The sequence below is a fragment of the Anopheles arabiensis genome, chromosome 3, assembly GCF_016920715.1.
Source record: "Anopheles arabiensis isolate DONGOLA chromosome 3, AaraD3, whole genome shotgun sequence".
In the NCBI taxonomy this organism is placed as follows: Eukaryota; Metazoa; Arthropoda; class Insecta; order Diptera; family Culicidae; genus Anopheles; species Anopheles arabiensis.
The window spans coordinates 77774751-77793277 of record NC_053518.1 but is presented as its reverse complement, the minus strand read 5'-3'; the positions used below and the strand labels follow the sequence as shown (position 1 = coordinate 77793277).

At 47.5% G+C, this 18527-nt stretch overlaps 1 protein-coding gene across 50 annotated transcripts in view; it reads left to right on the top strand.

Moving 5' to 3' along the window:
• The window catches only part of LOC120902649 (dystonin), a 203053-nt gene that overhangs the window by 126166 nt on the left and 58360 nt on the right, over positions 1-18527 (top strand). For 27 of the 50 annotated variants that reach the window (XM_040311572.1, XM_040311573.1, XM_040311576.1 and 24 more), the window contains 7 exons: positions 12471-12750; positions 13708-14416; positions 14491-14695; positions 14763-15131; positions 15386-15424; positions 16048-16963; positions 17835-18465. In XM_040311572.1, coding sequence (XP_040167506.1) covers positions 12471-12750; positions 13708-14416; positions 14491-14695; positions 14763-15131; positions 15386-15424; positions 16048-16963; positions 17835-18465 — 3149 coding nt within the window. Of the gene's footprint in view, positions 1-2669; positions 2783-7495; positions 8280-12470; positions 12751-13707; positions 14417-14490; positions 14696-14762; positions 15132-15385; positions 15425-16047; positions 16964-17834; positions 18466-18527 lie in introns of those variants that run through there. The other 23 variants (XM_040311585.1, XM_040311586.1, XM_040311582.1 and 20 more) reach the window with 4 other exon arrangements.

Sequence of the window (18527 nt, the reverse complement as noted above, 5' to 3'; positions counted from 1 at the left end):
AAATTTGGAACTGTGTAAGCTCTTCATTCATACGCTTCGAAATTAGCTGTACATGCCATTTTTTTACAATAAATGACTCAAGCCTGCGCAATGTTGAATCGATGTTTGTTTACCGTTTCCTGAATTGGAAGCATCGGAAGGCTCAGTTTGAACAGAATCAATTAACACCTTTTCTTTGCATTTGTTTCATTTCAGGTAAGCGATAGCGGTCCAATATGTTTGACAGGCGCAAGATGTCCATAGATAAGTATTTGGCAACCGGGGTTGAGTGAGTAAATAAACAAATTAGATTTATATTCCCATTGGTTTGAAACTATTGGACATTAGACATTTCAATGAGAGAGTCTACGTTTGCCTCCAAAACAGGGGAAAGAGACTATAAATCGATCAAACCGCCCTTAGATCATCAATGTAAACGCTTCATGTGTAGGACGTGTTATTTAATAGACCCTACCACTCCGGGCGGCCGATTAGGAGCTACCTAAAACATTGGTGCCCTTGCAGGAAGGCATAAAAGGCGCGACATGATGATGGCGCGACTGAGAGCGCCCGACCTCTCGACGGTCCTCCATGCTAGGTGGAGCTCGAAAAGTGCGCCTACGAACAGTTGCGCGGCCAGATAGGGAGGGATGTGACCGAGTCTGGGGCCGCCATGAGCTTTAGAAAATCTTTCCCTTGCTCTGTTGTCCCCGCTGGGCCACAACTCACAACTGTGTTGGCACAGCAAACCTTGGTTGGTTATGTACGCCGACGCAAACGCAACCTTGTCCTTGCCCTAATTCATAGCCGGGTTGACTTGGCTGGGTAGGGAGAGAACCTCTCCTCCGCTTGCGTCGGTGATCTTCATATGCCACCACATCCCACGCTCATCATGCGCCCCCAGTGTCCAATGTCTTATCACACGTCGAAAATCTCCTACGCGACTGCCGGGGAAGTCTTCAATCGATGGAGAGGTGTATTTGCTCGCCGTTGCTACTGCTGCGAGTATGTAGGCCTCACGAGGAATGCTTCACGTCTGTGGGCGAGTTAACTATGTCCTCCTCGGGGTCGGCACGCCGTTGAGGTACGAGGAGGTGGAGGGCAGAATGCGGGACACAATCCGTGACGTAATCAATCCACCAGTTGGTGAGACGCGCGCTGAACTTGATCGTACCATTTTTGGTCAGGATCGCACGGCGGTTTGCTGCGCCAGGTCGTGTGTTCGTCGTCGTAACCGCTCGCGATGGACTTGGGGGCGGTAGGTGAAGATGTTGGCGGCTCTGAACAAATATCCGGAGGCTCTCCACCCGTAGTATATGCGCGAGGAGAAGAAGGCCCTTCTTGATGGCGGGTGCGAGGGGTAAAAAGGGTCTCGGTCAACTTACACCGATCATAAATCTTTGAGACGCAGTAGTAGTATGCGCATTACCAGGAGTATTGTCGCCGTGTCATACCCCATGACCTGTGGTGCCTATATGCGTGCGGTATATGAGAATTAAATTAAAAGGATCTGGGGTAACCCTGTAGGTGTTGTAGGTGCGCGTAAGCCGCCAGCAAGGGAGATGCGCAGAGCTTCAAAAGCTGATATTTGTGTGCCCCCCACCAACTGTGTTTACCTCGGTCGCATCGAGCAGTTGATGTCTGGGGCGCTTGCTCGCTCGCTCGGTTGGCGGCATCCGAAATTGGGCATGCAACGCAAAGCTGTGCAAAGTACCTACGCAAACTCAAGAGACGCGTGTTTCAGTGGAAGTTGGCAGGAGAACACAGAGATCTACCTGAAGAGAAAAAAGGCTGCCAGCTGTCACATTATGCGTGTGTTGTGTGTACAGCGCTGTACGGTTGGGGTCATCAGAGTTGTGTAGATATCTTTTTAAAGCCCAATCTACTTTGCTGTGCATTGGAAATGGTATGGCTTCGGTTGTTCTGCATGGTTGCGCTTATGAGCGGGAATTGAGAAGTGAGAATTGGTGGAAAAGTTTGTAGAATTAGAATAGGTTTTATTTGGTAAAGAATCATACACTACTCTTAAGATTTGGAAGATAGCAGGAGGAGATTTGACATGAATTTTCAGATGGTCTTTATTCGTAACTTCGTTAAATAGAAAGATCTAAACCTCACATTGACGGAGAGAGTTCTCAGCACGTCTCATTCGTTGTTCTCCACTTGTTCACTTCCGGCCATAGGGGTCGGGTCGGCTCACCATCAGACCAAACCTTTTTTGACAGCTGTGGTGTGTGTGGCGGTTCGTCGAGCGTACCCAGTTGTTTTCATCCACCCTCTGTGTACGCGGGTGGAAAGCTGAACAAGCGGCAAACTGTTGTTCCCCCTTGCAAAAGAGAACACCCGGGCCCGGGAATATGGAGAACCTGTATGTCACATTCGGTGAACTCTCTCTTGGTACCCTCCGTCTCTCGTGTCGGAGCGTAGGAAACGTCACCGACAACAACACACCGCCAACACGCAACAACGGAATCTAGCAAAGTGAGAGAGAACCCCTAACCCAAACGGTGGCTGCACAACACAACCACCGAGAGCGTAGTAACGTAAGAGAGCTTGTGGTGGTGACCTACCTCTGCGCAGGGGTGCGGTGGCGTCGACTTGATACACCTTTTATAGGGAGAGCCGCCCCAGCCGACAGCGATGGAGCGTTGGTTGGTTGGTGTATGAGAGCTCTGGAAGGGAAGCAACAATGTCCACACCGTCGCGTACGCGCGTCTGACAGTTGACGGTTTAGTCAATTGCTAGCGAACGTAACGAACGGACCGAGAGTCGAGCTGTGCCCGATCGTATACCACTTGTTTGTGTACTATCTGTCTCTTATCTATCCTTTTGTTTCGAATTGTTAAGCTGTTTACTTGTGTGTGCCTCTTCAGTTTTTGAAAAGAAGAATGCATTGTGTTCAAGTTTTAAGTTGCTTTTGAGATTTAAATGTAGTTGAACAATATTTGATACAAACGCTTTCAAAGTTGAAGTTAAAAAGTTCGTCGTCTGTTGCGCTTTTTCGATGTTTTTAGATAATTGTATCGTTTGTTGACAATCTGTGAAAGTGCTTTTTAGACCTAAATAATAGCTTCTTTAAACTTTTCCAAGCAACCAAAAGTAGCTGTTTGCTAATTAAAATTTATCAACAAAATCAGTGACTGCAAGAGCGACTTCACCTTTCCCAAAAAACCCACGCAAAAAGGTCGTGATTTGTCCAAAACTTTCCTCTCTCGGTCGGTGTGTTGTGCATCGCATTGTGTTGTGCGTTCCAAAACGGCTTTTCTCACCGCCGTCCTGGAAAAAGTGGCCAATTGTGCATTTATTTGTTTTTCCTTGCCGTTTGGGAAAAATACAACAGTGTGTGTTTATGTGATTATAGAGCAAAGTGCGGATGGTGCGCGGGTGGGTGGGTGTGCGAAGAAGTTTTTCGATGGCAAGAAGCGCCCATCACACAGCAGAGGAGTGTGTCGGGTGTTAGTGTTTGTAAAAAAGTGCTCTCACAACACCGGTGAAACTTGATATCAATAACCTGCGCTTCTCCTTGCGGTGGTTATGGACCTGCCCTTTTTTTGTGTGGAGTTTGTATGCGTGTTGCACCGTAATTTACAGTTTGGTGCATATATTTGGTGAACAGTGAAATGGGGAAAAATAAAGCAAGAAATACTGCTCTCGAACCTAGAGAGCAATGTGCGCCCTGCGTACAATGACATAGGTCATACTAGTTAAAAGGTGTCAGAGAAAGAGAGGAAGAAGGAGAAACAAACCAACGCAGAAAGAGACAGTTTGATCTATGTGTGGCCCCACCTATAATTAGAGGTGCTTGTCCCTTTGTGCCTTTGCCTGTATTACAATGTTAAGATGTCACCATTAATTAAATTTCTCCTCGCGGGCTTGTGAGATGTGTGCACGCAGCGTCTGGAAATTGGTCACAATAGGCAGACAAACATCAACGCTGGGAGAGAGAGTGGACCCCATAGGCCCTGACGTAGCTGATGTTGCAAGAGGTGCAACCATGTACGCTTCAATATCACGCGAGCTTCCCGAGGAGCAGCGGCACAATCTCTTATCGACCGTACACAGATCGGTGATTCGTTATCGATAAGAAGGTAGTAGCCCCGTGGACTGCCGCCAGGGTCGGTATGTGTGGAGGAAGACGACGCGGCAGCGAAATGTAGGTTGTGTAGGTTCCTCCAACGGGGGTGATGATGGTGGTGATTTGTTCACCATTGACACCTTCATCATCGCTAATGTGTTGAGAAGGCATTGTGTTGTGAGGTGCTTCAAAACGATAGTGGGACACTGATGGATCCAGAGATGGTAGTGTGGAGGCGGTGGTGTTTAGTAGCGCAGCTGCTGGCCGCTGGTAGCAATAGCAAGCAACGCCTCCACCATCATTCCTCACCGAGAGAGACTCAACCTCACAGTGCGACCCAGGCACACATCCTCCTACGTTGTGCTCTGGTGATCCACATTCAAGTTTGTTGGCGCCCACGACATAGCTCGTGACGATGACATTGTTTTGCGGTGTCGCGTTCAATTCGCTAATGTTATACTAAGAAGTAAATCAACAAATAAGCAGGTGTTGCGGGTATATTTTTTGTGTGACAATAATATTGATTGAAAAAAAACCTTAAAATTGAAACATTTTGTTGCGAATGTTGCGAAACACACTGTATCTACCTATCAGCTGTGTAGATGAGCAGCAATCCGCCATTGCTGTGTGTTCTTTCATTACACCATCGCCGAACACAAATGCGTTTTGCAAATGGAGCGAGTTTGTGCTTTGTTGTGGAGGTCTGGTGTGGTGTATTATGTGCACTTGTCTCTCGTGTCATTCGCACAGTGGTCACGTTAGCGTTTTTTTTGCTTTTGTTTTTTTGGGGGAACATCGGTTACCGCATACTGATCGGTAGCTAATTGAATTACAGGAACGCAAAGCGATGAACCTTACTTGGGCTGTCGCCGCCGGTACGTTCTAACTGCTTGAAGGGTTCTAAATAGGGGTTGAAGAATCGAGCAAGGAAATAGAGACGACACCCTCTGCGTAGGTGTGGAATGTAGAAGTCTAGGAATTTGGTTTTGAATGAAAGTGCTTCTCAAAAACATTTTTGTATTATTTTAGTAAGTTTTAGAATGTTTTAATTTGTTTTAGAAGTATTTTTTTAAATCCTTGTTCAACACCGAACATTACTTCATTGATATCGATAATAATAGATTATGTGTATCCAAATTGCGATTAGGCGACGAACCCCCTCTAGAACCATTGAATTTTTTTTTCACTTGTATAGAATCCTCTCTCACTCCTACACATACCGTAAATGCCATTGCAATGACAAATTATATATCTGGCTAAAATCGAACGCATTCAAAACGTCACAAAAACAAATTTTAGTGGACATTAGGCACGGCAGCAGCAGCAAAATTGATTTGTGCTGCAAGCACAACCAGAGAACAGCTCCTCCCATACACCTCCGTGTTTGTGTACGAATCTATAGCAATTTAAATATCTTTATGGAGAACTACCGCACACAACCACCACACGCATCCGGTGCTTTTTGCGCCCACCGCCATCATCAGAAAAGCGATCTTTTTACATATACATGCCCGTGAATAGGTTAGAAACTGCAACGTGGTGGTGCGACCAGCACAGGGATTCGCTACCTAAAAAAGAGCGAAAACCATCATCATCATCCCCTCCCCCCCCCCCCCCCCCCCAGTTGGTTATGGGTGGTGGTGGCTGTGTCGGTCCGGTCTGTTCCGGTCGAGCTGTGCCGCGCTTCCCACACATACCCGATACCACCTAGCGAATTGGAATGGGTGGTGTGGTCGATTATTGTGTGGGCTTTTACAGTATTGCAGCAGGGGTTTTTTTTTTGGTCGAGGAGGAATGAGCAGCAAATGGCAAATAAAAACTAAAACAACACGATGGCGCACTTGCCAAACTTTACGCCCATATCGAATCCGATTTTGGAGTGTACACGGATCAGAATGAGTGGATCATGTACGATCATATGGGAAGATGTCAGCACGGGAGGTTGCACAATATTTGAAACTTCTTTCGCTTGATTGCAACGATTTTGAAGTTTGATCTAGTTTTTTTTTTTGTTAACGTTGTTTAAAAATAATTTTAAAAAAATCCAATGATATGGCTGATTTGATTACTGTCCATGAACAGAGTGTGTTCAACACCTAGCTATATTCGACCATAGCATAGGAATTCAATGCCATAAATGACAACATCAAAGGCGAATTTGTGCTGCAAAACACCATCACTCACTGCTATTTGGAACTGTGACAAATCTATCATTTTTTTATTTTTATCTATACCATCACCCACTGGACATGTGTTAACTGTGTGTGTGTGTGTGAGTGTTGAAGTACAACGTGCCGGTGGAATTTCCGGCATTTGTGCAGGGCTTTGCTTGTCCACAGTGGAATGTCCAGTTTTGATAATTATTTTAATCGACTGCACGATGGTAGATAAAAAAACAGTGATGCTCCTTTCACTTCAAAACAAACAGAGACAGTGTGCGAATGTTTCGGTTGGTGTAATTATTCATCCGACGTTAATAAATTAGTGAATTGTGAGTTGAAATAAGAAAGGAAATGGTGTGAAAGTGATTGATACTATTTTTTTTAATACTCTCCTTAGTGACGAATCTCTTTTAAAGGAATTTTAGCTATGTATCATATCAAAAAGCAATATTTCGTTTCAAATATACCGATCGTAGAGCATCAAAATAAACGACGTAGAAGGTATTTAATGGAACTTTAAACTCCACCCGATTACCAACTACCATTCTACGGCCTAAATGACCTATGAAAGGCATTCTCCAACACCAAAGCATCTAAACCTTGTGTTAGAAGGCTCTGGAATCGTTTACCAGACCCGTTTTGAATGAAGCGCTGCCCGTCACGGATGTCTCGTCATGGTTCCGTTACATCCGGAAGAAACGAACATGTACGTGCAAGTGCTGTGGTGCCGTACCCTGTTGAACATGAGATAGCACCAAACGTTGGCCTACGAATGCGTACGTTCTGTGTTTGAAACTGCTTTTTCTTACCTCTCACATCAAAGGTTTTGAGAAGGGTTTTCTTCACTTTTCAACAATTACTCGGTTGTGGTTCAAAAGAGGTAGAAAAAAATGCGTTCGCTAACAGGTGGAAAACTAGCGATGTGTGGTAGGCGTTTTTTTATTTCTTTTGTTCTTGTGCTTTGTAGATGGAAAATTGGGCGTAGGATTTTAAGTACACAGTGAATGCCTTTTTTGTGAATTTATGTTAGAGCTTCTTCCGTAATCGGAACCGTTTTTTGGGCCGTTGATTAGAACTGTGCGTCTCCAGTGTGTTGGTTCGATTTTCGCTTGGTTCCTCTCTTTCTCTCCATTATCTTGTTACGGATTAGATTTTTAAGTGAATTGGAAAATAGCTGTTTAATACATCTGCTTCAGACGAAAACTGTGTGCCTAATGGTGTAAAAGCGAGGACTGCGTTAAAGGCGTGTGTATCATGACCGATTATTTTCTACTCGTAGCGTGCCAATCAGTGTCAGTGTAGATTGAACCGTTTAACTGAACTGCTAAATGCTTCCGAATAATCGCACAAACGAAATCGAAGACAGTGTTGCTAAGTGTTTCATAACTTTCGAGGTGTAGTCGTAGTGGTGCGTTCGTAGACACAGAACTTTGCTGCCTGCCGACGATCGCAACGCCAAAATGTACAAAATCGACGATGAGTTTCGACCCCGGGGCAGGGTGTTTATGAAGGCACAGCGGGAAAACAATCCCGGCAGCTCGTCGTCGTACGCCGTCGTCCAGAGCCGGTCCAGTTCGCGGTCGAGTGGACGCGGGCCAGCCATCACCACCAATCTGGACGATAGCAATCTGCGCTTTCGGCACGAGATTCTGAACGAGAAGGTGATCGAGGCGACCGTTACCGAGCTGCCGGACGTGATCGATGGCATCAACCGGGACCACTGGCGAGCCCTGCCGTCATCGCTCGCGTACGGCAACGAGCTGGTGGTGGCACCGCGCCAAACCGACCCAGGCGGTGGCAGCAGTACGGTCGTGGCGGAGGTTACGCGCAACAAGCGCCTGTCGACCGAGGTGCTCGGCAGTACGCTCGAAACGACGAAAAGCTCGCAGCGGGCAGCGGATGGTCATCGGCGGATGACGACCCACATTGTCCGGAAGATAACGACGCTGACGCGGGCCGAGGAGCAGGAGCAGGCGGACAACATGATCCGCCAGAACCGGGACGTGAAGACGACCGAGATTGGCTACATGCGTACCGGCCGGCTGGACAGCAAGCGGGCAAAGGTAGCAACTTCTTGTGAGGGAATGCAAAGCGGGTCTACTGACGGGAAATGAATCATTTTTGCTATAAAAATCAAAAATTCAAAGTTGCCACCGTTGGCTTGGTGAAGGTTATTTTTTTGGCTTGTAATTATTTTACGACACAGGAAATAATTGCACGAAATAGTCGTACAGTTTGTAGCTGCCGGCGAAGGTTACATTTAACGCATTGCGTTAAGATTGTTTCGCTTCAAATTTCGTCGCTTACGCGCGTTCAGCTGATCATCCTATAAAACAAATTAATCGAAAAACTTCAACGCTGGTTTCAAGTTTCGTCATCAAGCGACGAACTCTCTCTCACCAAAGCTTACTCTTTCTCTCGCACGATTGTGTGTCAACAGAGGGCACAGCGGGACGGCCATCTGTACATGTCGACACGTACCTCCATCAACCCCCGGGGGCTGTGTGTGCAGTGAGCACAGCAGCATGTTGGTAATGGTGTTGTACCGTTCAATGTTTACAACCGTGTGTTACATGATCTATGGCTGTTGGTTTGTGTCGCCGCGGCTGTCGGTTTGGCGCATGAAAGATACACAACTTGGTCTCCCGCCGGCGGCGGCGCGGTAGTGATGTGTTAGTTTTAGGGTTGGTTCTGTTGCGCCAAACGGAGGATATTTATTTTATGAGCACCAATCACCACCAAACGAGGCGCAGGCGCATGACGTTATGGAGAGCGATCGTAATTGCTCGAGGCAATATCATTAGCCGGCATGGCATGTTGATATGTTTTGAATCCGATCGAGAGAGGTAGGGAGTATAGGTATGCTTGTTGAAGATACATACTCTTGACGGTTGTGAGAATGTGTGCTTTTGATGATCGCTCTTCGTGCTATAATTTCCTCTCCGAACTCAAATTGGCTTCAAGTACAGCGCGAGGATCATTGTTGGCGTTTACCGTGCAGTAGTACACTACGAGTTCCAACATTTGCAAAGGGCTCCGATATGATCAGCGAGGGTGAATAATTTACGTTACAATATACGTTGTGCATTCCATTCTGCGTCATGAAGCTCCCGGTTTCGTCCGAACACGCCCGATGGCGCGTTTGTTAGTGTGCGGTGATTCAAACGAACACTGACGGTCGGTGGCAATGGCTAGCAGACAAACAGCGCAAGCTGCGAACGAATGATGCTTGATCAAACAGCTGTTTATAGAATGTTGTTTTTCTCGATAAAAAAAGTAGAATTTACAAAACTGTTTTCAAAGCAGTTTATAGGAAGCGTAAAAAGTCAATATTCCCAAAAAAATCCGGTTCGAAGGACCACAATTTCAGCCATTTTTCTTATCGCATACCGTGACAATAGAACCTATATGGAGGGGGATCTCTTAGATATTGCTGCAAAGGAATGTCACAATTAAATGTTAAAAGGTTCTTAACGTCCTCAGCTCAAAAGAACCATTTTCCATCTTGGTTAATCTACTCAGTCAACAAAGACCAAACTGGGATGACGGCACCCACTGCTTGGAGTGCCGAATTTGGAGCGACGGTCTTAAAACGATGTAAACTACCACTGGGCCGAGAAACGGATCTCCGTTCCAATCCTCAACAAACGTCCCGTAGGTGTAGATTGTGTTGGAGGCGATGTTTGTTATTACGGCTTAATTTAATCTTTTCCTTCGTTGGGGATCTCCCTGTGGGGTGGCTAAGGGCAAGGACAGTTTGCGGTTGGACAGCGCCAAACATCTGCCTTTCTGTGTTGCTGCACCATAAAAACGTTCAGGAAACTTAAATCCCTCCAAAACAGTTGATAGACTCGTTCCTCCGTAGTGCAGGTGATTGTTAGCATTGCCGTATAAGGAACGCAGTAAAGGGCTGCTGGAAGGATCCAACGTGGTAAATGATACACCTTCCGTGGTAGATCCTAAAAAAATGTCCCAAAAAATAAAGATGTTTGCTTAGCCCCAGCCATGCCTCGCCGAGTGTGGAGTTTCGATAATCGTTCCCTTCTGACAGCTAATCCATCAACGAAAAAACACGCTAGGACGCTAAACGATGCACACGACGACGCCGCCGCCGTCAGGCAAGGCGCCAAATTGCCGAAAGCGGCTTAACGCCTTGATGCATATATTGATTCATTAAGCCGAGGTTCGTGCCGCGGTAATAATTTGACGGAGTTCTGCTGTCAATCATACACCTTTTGCGGTTCGTTTGTGTTACTGCTGCTGCTGCTGATGCGGTGGCTAGAGTTTTGGGGGTTTGCGTGTTTAGATCCTTGACCAGCAAGATACTGCTCACACAATGTATCGGTTTCCTCTCGAGGTTCGATTGCTTCTTTTGAGCGATCGACAAACTTGAAGCCTGTGTGCGCGCGCAGTTACAAGTGGAAGATCATAGTTCGTTGTATCTGTCTGTCTGTCTGTCACCGTGAGATTACATTACACACGTGACCCTGCTCGTCGGCAGGGGCTGGCGTTAAGGAATCGTAGATCATAATAGATTGCACGATCGTTCGGTTTGTTTACTTTGGTTCGTGCTTTTCCCGTTTTGGGGATGTCCGAAGGGTAGGAAAATCCTTGTAGGGGGTTGTCTGGAGTCTGCTATAGATCTTATGTTGCGCTAGAGAACATAGCATAAAGAATAGTAATGGAATACACTTGCAATGTTGCATTGAATTATTCTATGCAAATATTGAATATTTTTTAAAGAATATTTTAACATATTGTACTAGTTGTAAAGGTTATATTCCAAGTTAAAATATTTCGCATAATTTGTAATCATAGAACCGTTCCCCTTTTCGGATGTCTACAATGTAGACGGTAGTGATAAATCTACCACTCTGACGGCTGCCCATTTTGTAATCACTATTTAAACGTACCAATCAGCTGGCCCTACGTTAAACGATCATGACGCAGCTTATTCTCCCTGTCTGTCCTGTAACGAATGACATTAAAAAATGGTTCTCTTTGCCCGAGGAATAAAGGGCTTCGGTACGGAGAGCTCCCCCCGTGTCAGCAACATGGACAGCGATCGATCCGAAGAAGGAAAATAAATCATTTACAAGATGATTAACGAATGGCTTGACCTGTGCAGAGGACCAAAAGCGGGCGGCATCGCAACCAGCTGCTACAGACTTTTGACGAAGGTGGTGCGGCACTGGCAAGATTGACAGTAAAATGAAGTAATTAATTTTTCCTAATTCAATTAAAAAGCCTTACAGATTGAGGCACAGTCCGCTGAGACCTGTTTAGACCGGGCTGTAACTGATGGCGTATTAAAAGGCTTTCGTTTCTTATTGGAAGTGGGCTTCTCTCTCTCTCTCTGTTGATCCTAAATCGATTGATTGGACTATGAAAGTGGATTCCCCATCAATCGCCGGTTGTGGTGACACCAGAAGGCAACACTCAATTAAGAGCTCCAACCGTGCTATGATGATACCACACCGCATTGCTCGATCAAAGATCGTGATTTGTGATTCGCAGCAGCTCTAAAATGAAGCATTATGCAGTGCCGTGCTCTATACTCTCCAGTGTGTGTTGTGCGGTGAGGATGGCATTGAAAATGTAAAATATCACGCCACAGTCAAATCGGGCAACAATGGTTTGCGCGCAGAGAGAAGAGGTCCCAATACAGCACAATGCGCGTCGGATGCGGATATTGTCCAGCGAGAACAACCATCCCACTCCCGGAGGCTGGTGTGTTGCAGTTAAACTCTGTCTTTTTTTGTTGCACTAAGGGAGGGAAAGGGGACAAGCGATTGTGCTGAATAAAATGTGCCATTTTTATGCAGCATTGTTACAGATGGCTGCCTTTCGCGCGCTTCTGTCCCGCGATGGCGTTGTGCTGTCGGGTTCAATTTGTAAATTCCAGGTGTTTCGTGGCATTCGTGGGAAAAGAATTTAAAGCTTGTGTTTGCAGCTCTTGTTAAGCTCATTAGGCGTCAGTTTTAATGAGCAGGCTTTCACTTAGCAGGTGATTTTAAGGTTGTGCTATTGAGATTTATTCCAATATGAATAGATTTATTCCAATTGCCTGTTTGATGAACTACTTGTTGTGTGCCTAATTTTTAAAATTAAAATTAAAACATTCCTTTAATTGATCATTATTTGTTCACTCACTCAACTGGGTTACCAAAAGTATTTGAAATAGATTCCAAATCCGTTCTATATCTAACATTTCTCTTTTCTCCCTCTTTCTTTCTTCCCCTAATCCGATTTAGATTTCCGACATTGTCGTCGGACAAGAGGACAATCTGACTGCCCGGGAGGCGCTGCTCCGATGGGCCCGCCGCTCGACCGCCAAATACCCGGGCGTCCGGGTGAACGACTTTACCAGTTCGTGGCGCGACGGTTTAGCATTCTCCGCGCTCATCCACCGGAATCGACCCGATCTGATCGACTGGCGAGAATCACGATCGCGTCGACCGCGGGAGCGGCTCGAGGTTGCTTTCCACGTCGTCGAGAAGGAGTACGGCGTTACGCGATTGCTGGATCCGGAAGGTAAGGGGTAGAGAAGGATCGATTAGTAACAGGTGGTGGGGCAAGGGGGGGGGATGTCACCAGCTAGCCCCTGATTGATTAAGTCGTTTGAGTAGGGTTGCAAGAGCACGAAAAAAGCCTTCACAAGCGCGCGCTGGTGGAGGTCCTTCCAGGCAGGTGACTCTTTTTACGCAGAGTGGACCTGTTCGATGATGACAGTGAGATAGGGGAAATGGGAGAGGGCTGTTTTGACAGACCATCTTTAACAGAGTTTGTGCCGGTCAGATCAAAGGGAAGGCACATGCTGAGACACGCGTATGGGATGGCTTAGTGTACTAAATGCGGCACGCTGTAGGATTGACCCGAAAAAGGAAAGCGGTCGCAGAATATATCCGCATAGTGGTAGCGACATGAAAATGTCATCGCGTTAAAGCGATGTGCCCTTAGGGCAATATTTCACGCTCTCGCTGTAAACGGTATGATGCCTCATTATTGAGGCACCGTAACATGATGCTGTCCTCTACTTGGCGTATTTTCTTCGCTGTTTTACGACATTCAGCAATGTTGTTCACTTTATGTTTTATACTAAATAAACCCGAAGCTCTTGGGCCGCTCTGGTGGTACAGTGGTCTTAACAATTTGCTCGTCTTAGGTTCAAGCCTCAAAATGATCGTGCTCCCATATGTAGGACTATCTGACTATCTTGTTATGGTAAACAATAAGTCACTGAAAGCCAAAGCCCACTAGTGGTCTACAGGCAGGCCTTGACCGACACCAGTTGTTATGCCAAAGGAGGATAAGAAGAAGATACCCGAAGCTCACTGCTGCTTTACTGCAGAAAATTGGCTACGAAGTTTGTATAAAGAATGGATTTTATGGTCCGGTTTAGAGTAAAAAAGGCAAACTGCAGCGTTCAAAATTTGTGAAAAAAGCCGACACAACATCACACTAAAATAATATATCCTCTCCGTTTCACAGACGTCGACACGAACGAGCCGGATGAGAAATCGATGATCACCTACCTGAGCTCGCTGTACGATGTGTTCCCGGAGCCGCCGCAGATGCACCCCCTGTTCGACATGGACTCGCAGCGCCGCGTGCAGGAGTACCGCGAGCAGGCCCAGCAGCTGCTGTACTGGTGCCGGGAGAAGACATCGCTCCTGCAGGAGCGTGCCTTCCCGACCACGCTGATCGAGCTGAAGCGGCTGCTGACCGATCTGAACCGGTTCCGCACCGAGGAGGTACCGCCGCGGCAGCGCGACAAGCAGCACCTCTTCTCGATCTACAAGGAGCTGGAGAAGTACTTCGAGTCGATCGGCGAGGTGGACGTCGAGACGGAGCTCCGTCCGGAGGCGCTCGAGAAGGCGTGGCACCGGCTAATGTCGGCGCTGGCCGATCGCGACTCGATCCTGCAGCAGGAGGTGCAGCGGCTCGAGCGGCTGCAGAAGATCGCCGAGAAGGTGCAGCGCGAGTACAAGCACACGGAGACGATCATCACGAAGATTGAGACGCGAATCTCAGAGGAAAGCCGCCGCATCGAGCGTCTGCATCCGGTCGAGGCGAAGAACATCGTCGAGGGACTGGACGGGGACATACGGCATCTGGAGCAGCCGCTGCAGGAGATGAACGACGATTGCCACAACCTGAAGGATGGTCGCTATCCGCAGGCGAGCGACCTGCACAAGAAGTAAGTCTCGGGGCGGGAATGGGCAATGAAGATGTCGAACATGATTTCCTAATATACGTGTTTTTCTCTTACAGGGTCACCAAGCTACACCAACGTTGGTCCCAGCTAAGGACAACATTCCATACTAGCCTAGTACAAAAACTGTCCGGTCTGAGCTATCCGGTGCAAGAGACGACGATCACGAAGCAAACGCGCGTCGTCACGGAAACGCGACAGATCGGCACCAACCCCTACTTCCGGGATGTGCAAGAGTACACTGAATGGTGCCAATCGAAACTGGTAAGCTGGTCTGCCGAAGAGAGTGCTGCGCCACAGCATAATAACGTTTTGCTTTACTTCCTTTTAGAAACAACTGCATACCTCCGACTACGGTTCTGACCTTCCGTCCGCTAAAGTGGAACTCGAGCGCCATCAGCACGAGCACAAAGTGATCGACCAGTTCCACTCTAAAATAGCCCAGTGCGAACGGCACGCATCCAACTTCACCGGCGAGGAGCTGCAGCTGTACCGGCAGCGCCTGAGCCAGCTGCAGAAGGTGTACGCCGAGCTGCTGAGCACCTCGACCAAGCGCCTGTCCGATCTGGATGCGCTCGTCGATTTCTTGGCGACCGCGACGGCCGAACTTAGCTGGCTGAACGATCGCGAGCAGATCGAAGTGAGCCGCGACTGGGCCGACAAGAACCTGGACCTGTCGGCGGTCCATCGGTACTATGAGGTAGGTGTTCTAGGCTTTTTTTTGTGGCGAAACACACAGAAAAGACCGTCTCAGATGAATGTCTCAGTGTAACCTAATCCCCATTCTTAACCACTGCGGAACATGTTTCGTTCTTTCATCTCAATTCTTCTGTTCTCTCTTTTTTTCTTTTGTTTGTTCGGTTATAAATCGTTCCGACATTTTCCTGCTGTCTCTAATTACACACTAACAACATCTTCCCCCTGTCCATTGTGTCAAAATTCTAACCAAAAAAGTCTACTTACATCAAGCGTACTTATGGAAATGGTGAGGAAGTAAGTAAACCGTTTCTTCGTATGATTCCGTGTTTTCATCCCTCTGTTTTGTTGTTGTTCCCCCTTACAGGGGTTTTTCAGGAGTTTTCATAGCTGTGGGAAACTTTATTGACTCTTTCTTAAGTGAAATGACATTAATGTAATGGGAATCTATAGGATCCTTGTTGGACAAATCCAATATGATTTTCCAAGCAACCTGTAGAAAAAGGGTGCAATAGAGTTCAAATACCATCGTATAAAGATAACTTTCCATAAGAAAGATTCAAGCAAGTGTCTCATAACTATGAGAACCCGTGGAAAACCCTGTATTTGTATTTTACCCTGATTTGATTTACGTTGGTTATAAATTTGCAATATGTTTTAAATGTAATTCCTCTCTCTATTCCAACTTTTACCTTTTGCTTTACCCACTGTTAGTTATACCTTTTCCAATATGTGTTCATGTTTAAAGAACTTTTCTTTTGTGTGGTGTTTGTTTGTTTCATAAAGTGTTGTAGTTGTAGTTTTGAAAAGCGTAGTAATAGTTTGTGTCATTCGTTTCTGCTTTTCGTGTTTGTAGAAGTTATCATTGATCAAGCTTATTTATCCTAATTGTTTCGTGTTTTATTTCCCTTTTTCCACAGAATCTCATGTCCGAGCTGGAAAAACGCGAAATGCATTTCGCTACCATTCTGGACCGCGGCGAGGCCCTGCTCGTCCAGTCGCACCCAGCGTCCAAGTGTATCGAGGGCCATCTGCAGGCGCTCCAGTCGCAGTGGTCCTGGCTGCTGCAGCTCACGCTTTGTCTCGAGGTGCACCTGAAGCATGCGACCGACTACCATTCGTTCTTCGACGAGGTGCGCGAGGCCGAGAACTGGTTGACCAAGCGGGACGAAATTCTGAACAGCAAGTACTCGCAGTCGGAGTTTACGCTCGATCAGGGCGAATCGCTGCTGCGCGGCATGCAGGATATACGCGAGGAGCTCAATGCTTTCGGCGAAACGATTGCGCAGCTGCAGCACCAGGCGACCGCGATCGTGCCATTGAAGCAGCGCAAGCAGCCAGTGAACCGACAGTGCACCGTGCAGTCGATCTGCTCGTACAAGCAGGGCAACATTTCGCTGGACAAGAACGAAACCTGCACCCTGCTGGACACGTCCGGGCGCGTCAAGTGGCGCGTCAAGACATCGAAGGGCGTCGAAGGGTCCGTGCACGGCGTGTGTCTGCTGCTGCCGCCGCCCGACCAGGAAGCGATCGAGGCGGCCGAACGGCTGAAGCGCCTGTTCGACCGCTCGGTCGCGCTGTGGCAGAAGAAGCAGCTCCGCCTGCGGCAGAACATGATCTTCGCCACCATCAAGGTGGTGAAGGGCTGGGACTTTGAGCAGTTCCTGGCGATGGGGGCGGAACAGCGGACGGCCATCCGCCGGGCGCTGAACGATGATGCGGACAAGCTGCTGGCCGAGGGCGATCCGGCCGATCCGCAGCTTCGCCGACTGCGCCGCGAGATGGACGAGGTGAACCGGCTGTTTGATGAATTCGAGAAACGTGCCAGAGCAGAAGGTAGGTGTCGTATTACGGGATGGGAAAATCCCGTGTATGGAAAAACATGAACATTCTTTCACTTAACCCCCGTGGGTATCAGAAGCACTATAAATTAGGAACGATTGAAACAGCATTGACAATGTGTGGTGGAATTTAATTGGATAATTGGGTGATCGCTTTCAATCGCTTCATTTTCCGGACTCCGGAGCAATTCCATGTTTGGATGATCGTGAAGGTCGAGCGTCTGTAGATTGGGCTATTACTGCACTCGTTATGAGCGTTCATTCATTCGAATGACCAAAACAAAAGGCATTGGAACGTTTGCAGCCGCTTTGCAAGACTTTTTTGGGATTTTTAAGTAACCTCTTAGAACTCCAGTCCCATGGTCAAACGCGTTTATGTTTGCTGTATTGGATGAGTAGCCATTGTCTACGGGAGAGATATTAATTTTCCAATTGTTGTGCCAAAGAAGGTGTCGTATGTTGTAGGTGTTAGTTTATCATCGTTGTCCGTTCCAATGGCACCACATGACAGTCGTTTTGTTTCTGGCTTGGTCAGAGAATACCGAGATACTGGTCGAGTGAGTTTAGATGCTCTGAAGCTCGCCAAAAGATCAGTTAAAGTTGTGCTCTGGTGCTGAGTGGATCGAAAGAAACAGTGAATAGATCACTTTTTTCTGGAACTTGCGTTTGATATTGAAAAGCGATTTTATTCGTTACTTGTTTTAAGTTCAAATCATTTCTAATAATTTGTGGAAAATGAAAGGGGTCTTTCGCTTTCGATCTTTTCGTGGTAAGGGTTCAAATAAGAGTTGTGTTTGTGTTTGCGATTTCTGATGTGACGATCTTAGCTAATTCTTTGAATGTGTTTTACATTATTCGCCCAACAGAGGAGAGTAAGCAGGCCAGCCGCATCTTTACGGAGCAGTGCATATCGCTGAAGACGCGCCTGGAGGAGATGGCCCGCGAGCTGGACCACATCATCCTGTCGCCGATGCCGCGCGATCTCGACTCGCTCGAACATACCGTCCAGATACTGGAGGACTACAAGCGCCGTCTCGGCGGGCTGGAGCCGGACCTGAAGCATCTGCAGGAAACGTTCCGCACGATCACGCTGAAGACGCCGGCCCTGAAGAAGAGCCTCGACAATCTGATGGACCTGTGGAAGGAGCTGAACACGCAGGCAGGCTTGCACGGCGATCGGCTGAAGCTGCTCGAGGGTGCACTGGCCGGGCTGGAAGACAACGAACAGGTGATCTCCGATCTGGAGGGCAAGCTGTCGCGCCAGCTGGAGCTGCCGTCGACCCAGGAAGGCCTGTACGAGGTGTACAAGCGGCTGACCGCTATACAGGAGACGATTTCGAGCCAGCAGCCCGAAATGGACAAGATGAACGATTCGGCCGATCAGCTCGGTCGCATGGGCGTGCCGACGAAGGTGCTGGGTGACCTGAAACGCCTACACTCGAACGTGGAGCGCTTGAACTCGCGCTGGAACAACATCTGTGGACAGCTGGCTGAGCGGTAAGTTTGCAGCAGACGGTATGCTCTTTTTTTATAGTGCATTGTGAATGACCTTTTCTATT